General features: G+C 43.4%; 1 protein-coding gene across 1 annotated transcript; it reads left to right on the top strand.

The window, feature by feature from the left end:
• Positions 1-894: 894 nt before the first annotated feature.
• Positions 895-1,905, top strand: LOC137519437 (rhodopsin, GQ-coupled-like). Its single transcript, XM_068238391.1, has one exon. It carries the CDS (start codon positions 895-897, stop codon positions 1,903-1,905), a length of 1,011 nt encoding a protein of 336 aa, XP_068094492.1.
• Positions 1,906-5,954: the final 4,049 nt, after the last annotated feature.

Raw genomic sequence — 5,954 nt, forward strand, 5'->3', positions numbered from 1 at the left:
GCCATGATGTGTAGAGTCAGCAGAACATCCATACATAGTCTATTGTAAATTGCCATGCCAGTGATGTGGTTAAGCAACCTGAGCATACATAGGCTATTGTACATTGGCAGGGGCATGGCAGAGCTAGCAGGGTGTACATAGACCAATAATGTACTTTGCGTGACGTGGTAGAACCAGTTGGACAAATACAACGATAACACAGATGTGGTAGAACCAGCAGGGCACACATAGACCATAACACAGTGCCAGTGATGTAGTAGAGCAGACAGGGCATACATAGACCATAACACAGTGCCAGTGATGTGGTAGAGCCAGCAGGTCACACATAAACAATAGAACAATATCAGTGATTTGGTAGAACCAGCAGGGCACACATAGACCATAGCACAGTGCCAGTGATGTGGTAGAACCAGCTGGGCACACAGACCATAGCACAGTGCCAGTGATGATGTGGTGGAGCCAGTAGGACATACATAGAGGGTAACACAGTGCCAGTGATATAGTAGAGCAGATAGGGCATAGACAGACAAACACAGTGGTGGAGAAGTGATGCCAGCAGGTCCCATACTTTGTTGACGTTCCAGTAACATGACGCAGAGTGCAGTGAAAAGGAAGTGACACTGGGGCACATTAGTGTAGCAGATAGGAAGGGCTGAGGAAGGAACCAGTACTGTACCTGTGCTTCCATAGGAAGGGGCTGGAAGATAATAGGGTTGTACTAGAAGGACTAGACATGACAAGTGTGGGGGACATCAGAAGAGGCAGAGTGATGCAGGAATCAAAGGAGGGCAAGAGAGCTTCTCATGATGATGATGATGAAGGTGAGGTGTGAGCTGCAGGGAGAAGAGTGAGGAGAGCACAAGGTGTGCAGACCCCCTTAGCCTCCTTGGAATGATGCTCACAGACCTCAATCACACCAACTGTAGTGCCTGCTGCTCTTCTGGGAACCGGATGTTCGCTGTCAGCTTTATGATCACCCTCTTACTGGCAATCCTACTGGGCAACTCAGTGATTCTGGCAGTCTTTGTGGCAGGTAAAAACTTCCGCACCCCCCAGGGCTACCTGAAGACCTCATTGGCGGTGGCAGACTTGGCTCTGGGCATCTTGGTGGTCCCTTTCTCTGTGTATGGGGAGATAAAGATGCTGTCTCTGAATGCCTCCAGCGCAGAGGGGGGCTACGAGGTGCTTTTTATGGACTCATGGCACCCCTGCTACCTGGTTGGACCCGTCTTTGCAGGTTGCACCTTGGTGTCCATCAGCACCATCTTCTTGCTGACCATTGAGAGGAGCATCGCCATCCTGAAGCCACTTCACAAGGAGGTGGTGATCACCAGGAGGAGGACACTGCTGCTCATACTGCTCTCCTGGACTGCCAGCTTCTTCCTGGCCATGTCCCCTATGATCTTCAGCCAAGGTGGGATAGTTCTGGAGTACAATCGCTGCAGCCGTATGTGTAACTATGCCCCAGCCCCTGCTTCCCCTTCCCACATCTGGCAGATACTCTTACTCTTTCCTGCCTTTGACTTTAGCCTTTTGGGGGGGACACTCATCATCAACGCGCTTTCCCTCAGCACCATCCACCAGTACACCCGCAGGAGGAAACTTCTGTCCGAGACAGACCAGGAGCTCCCCAAAGTCTCCTTCTCTGACATCAAGGCTGCCAAGACCATTGGGACCCTCACTATGGCCTTCACCATCTCCTTCACCCCCATAGCCGTGTTTGTGGTGGGCAACGTGCTGGGGTACCAGTGGTGCACGTTCTCCTTCTTTGCCTTTTGGATACTTGCGAGCAACAGTTGCTGTAACGTTATCATCTACAGTGTGTGTGACCAACGCTTCCGCGAGGGGGCGCGCCAGCTCTTTGCCTCGTCGCGCTTCTACCACTGCAGGACCTCTCAGCGCTGAGACTGGGATGCGCCACACAGTTCTGGGATTCAGACAAAACTGCACGAAAAATGCATTATTATTATTCTACTGTTTTCATGGAACTGCTACTGTTCAGATAGACCTGCAGAGAAGCACATGTCACAGTGCACAATACTGCTTAGGCAAAAGCATATGGGACTGAGGTAGGCTTGGTTTACACATAAAAGGTATCCAGTCCTGTCCTGTCAGCTGTTTAAGGTTGGTATCACTTTGTTTCTATGGCTGTGTTCACACATAAATCTGTACATTGCCAGTCCAGTCCTGTCAGGTTTGTGTGTTTCTTTGTGTGTGTACACTCATAGAAGGTGTACATTTCCGGTCCAGTCAAGTAAATTGATAGAAAACTGATGCAAAACTGACAGGACAGTACTGGACTGGACCGGAAATGTGCAGATTTATGTGTGAACCAGGCCTTAAAGGACACCTAAAGTGAGAGGATTATTGAGGCTGCCATATTTATTTCCTTTTAAAGTAGACCTAAACTCTTGGTCAGGACAGAAGGAAAGCATTGAGAAACCCAACCCGCATGTATTTAGAGAGTTTAGTCTGTCTAATTCCCCCTCATCTGTGACTAAGCACAAGTTGTAATATGATCCCTCAGCTGTGTCAGCTGCCTTTCACGGCAGAGTTAATTGGTAAACACAGTATGTTAACAATATGTCTGCTTCCATGAAAGCAGGAAGTAACACTTCAGATGTATTGCAGGATTTGTATCAGTTGTAACAAATATTTTTTTTCTTTAAAGGTAATTAAGCTGTTGCGGATCTTTTAGAGCAGAGAGGATGTTCTGAGTTCAGGTCCGCTTTAAACAATACCAGTTGTCTGGCCGTCCTCCTGATCTCTTTGGCTGCAGTAGTGTCTGAATCCCACACCTGAAACACGCTTGCAGTTTATCCAGTCAGACTTCATTCAGACACATCTGATGTCCATGCTTGTTCAGGGTCTTTAGCCAAAAGTATTAGAGGCGGAGGCTCAGCAGGACTGCCAGGCAACTAGCATTGCTTTAAAGGAAATAAATATGTCTGCCTCCATATCTCTTTCATTTCAGGTTCCCTTTAAAGGACCACTATTGTGAAAATCATACAATTTTAAATACTCGTATACAAATAAGAAATACCTTTCTTCCAGAGTAAAATGAGTCATAAATTACGTTTTTTGGCAGTTGGACAGAGCAACTGCCATTCACTAATAAAAACAAAAATAAACAAAACCCTGAGAATCCCCCATGAGGAGATCGGCTAGTTCAAAACCTGTCGGTTCTGTCAGATTTCTACTACCAATTGTAAGAGACAGCAACATAGGAGAAAAGTAATGTATGGCTCATTTTACTCTGGAAGGAACATACTTCTTATTTGTATGTGTTTACATGTATTTTAAATGTTATGATTTTTGCAATAGTGGTCCTTTAATACAGATGTATACACACACACACATACATACACAGCACACACTTATTATAAGCTTTGCATTCGTGTCATTCAACCAGTGCCTGCAGAAATCGCGTCATTTGTCGTCTTGGGTGCTCAACTCTTATGTAAGTGAAAACGTAATCCTACAAGGGGGGAGCTTGTAGAACTCCAATACCAGCTACACGGGCACTTCTGAAGGGAATACCCAGGCTGCCAACTTCATGTATACTTGAATGTACCAAGCAGAAGAATCCTGGGATGACCTGCTGCTGGGATAGGTTTATTTTTGGAACACTTTCTGCACATTGCCTGACTCAGAGCCCCCTGCGACCCACATGCAGCATCCAGTCATATAGTCCTGCTCCTCTGGCTCGTACCATCACGCTGGCTGCACACAGGGGGGATATTTTCTTTCTAGCATACTCAATAAGAATTCCATAATTGAAGGATCGTGGGAAGAAAAGCTCGTTATATCGAATTTGTGGTCATTTTTGTAAAATTTGGATGTAAAAAAATTCTTTCTGATTGCGCTTTGTTGAAAATCACAGAGACCTTTTGTTTTATTTATGTATGTTATTACAGGATTGCTACTGCTATTAATAATACTATTTTTCTTATTTATTGCCAAGAAGTTCTGTATGACTGTAGTAAATAGCATGTGATGAAACAGAGCACATGGATGTATCAGAGCTGTACAGATAAAGCACAGCTGTAAATAACATTTTGTAAGGCACACATAGAGGCAGATGGGCAGCTGACACCAATACACATTAAGGAAGAGCTCTACCTCTACAAGTATAGTACTGATGCTAGGTGCACACTTAGCAGAAACGCTAGTGCTGTGGAAAACGCTGCAGTTTGCTGCTAATGGAAGTCTATGGGCTGCCGGAAAAAACGCATATGCATTTTGTATGCGTGCATTTTTAAAAACGCTGGTTTTGTTGCATGACATATAAAAACGCATCAAAAACGCACATAATGAAAGTCAATGGAAATGAATGGTATGCGGTTTTTATGCGTTTTACATGTGTTTTTATAAGCGTTTCTTTTAAATTGTTTTGTGATGTATTGCCGCTTCCTGTTGTCTTCCTAGTTACTTGCATAAAACGCATTTGTAAAATGCTTGAAAAACGCATCTGCGGTAAAAAACGCTAACACAAACACACAAAAAACGCAGCAAAAACGCACATGCCATAAAACACGACCTTCCACGTTATGTTATGTGCGCACCTACCCTAAAAGAGGAACTGTAGTGAAAATAACATAATGAATAAAAAATTTTTTTTTTTTTTTTTTTAATACAAAATTCATTTATAGATTATTTAGCCAGTGTTTGCCCATTTTCAAATCATTCCTCTCCCTGATTTACATTATGAAATGTATCACTGGTGGTGACATCTTTCGTTCTGTCAGGTGATCTGTCAGGAATGTTCGTTACTGAGAGTTCTATGCGCACAGAGGGAGATATTGCTTGCTTTGCAGTTGGAAAAAAGCTGTCATTTCCCACAATGCAATGAGGTTCAAAGAGAGAAAACTGTCAAGACCATGGTCACGGCATCACACTGTGGGAGGGGTTTCACTACAATACCAGCCACATAGAGCTTCCTGATGATCTGTTCAAGAAATGGTGAAGATTTCTTGTTGGAAAGGAGTGTTAACTACTGAATGGAATAAAGTTCAATCCTTGGTTAACGTTCCCCTTTAATTACATGCATTAATTTTTCCAACTAATTTGATCCCTTAGATTGAATCTGCCTATTGCATTAGAAGTAACAGATTAAAGAGGACCTGTAACGACATATAGTACAATGTAGTAAATTATTCAGGATACCCACTTTTACGTTAAATATCCTAATTTCAGCATCAAAAACACTTCCTATAGCTATATATCCATATGTAGTCCTGCCCTCCCACTGAGGCTTAGCCTAGGCTGTATATAATGCGGAATTCTTTCCCTCCCCTAGAGCATTCTGGGAAACCAGAGATCTTTTCTACTGGCTTTAGAACTCTCAGTGAGGGCTCAGCCACACTATAAGCGCTTTTCTGAGCACTTGTGATTGATTAGCGGTTTTTGAGCAATTTTTAAAAATTGTTCCCATTCACTTACAAAAAAATCACGTAAAAATCACCACAATTTTTCATGTACACAATCGCTGCGATTTTTACTGCAATTTTAATGAAAGTGAATGGGAGCGATTTTTAAAAAGCGCTCAGAAATGCGCTTACAGTGTAGCTGAGCCCTAAATGAACATTCCGCAGAGATCACCTGCCAGTAACTAAGATGATGAATCTTAGAAAGCAAATAAAGGAGAGGAAAGATTTTACAATGGGCAAACACTGCCTAAATCTTTTATAAATGAACATCGTAAAAAAAAAAAAGATATTTTATTCATTATGTTATTTTGACTACAGTTCCTCTCAGTGGCGTAAGTAAGGAGGCTTGGGCCTCAGTGCAAGTTTTACATGGGGCCCCAACCACTGTATTGCTTGGTTTTATGTGCGAATACAATCACTTTCCATTGCACCCTGCAATGGACGTTCCCTGTGAAAGCAGGAACACAACAAAATGGGAAAGTTGCGCGGTGCATTGTATGACCGTTGCGTCGTATACAGTAAGGG

Source organism: Hyperolius riggenbachi, chromosome 5, assembly GCF_040937935.1.
Source record: "Hyperolius riggenbachi isolate aHypRig1 chromosome 5, aHypRig1.pri, whole genome shotgun sequence".
Classification (NCBI taxonomy): Eukaryota; Metazoa; Chordata; class Amphibia; order Anura; family Hyperoliidae; genus Hyperolius; species Hyperolius riggenbachi.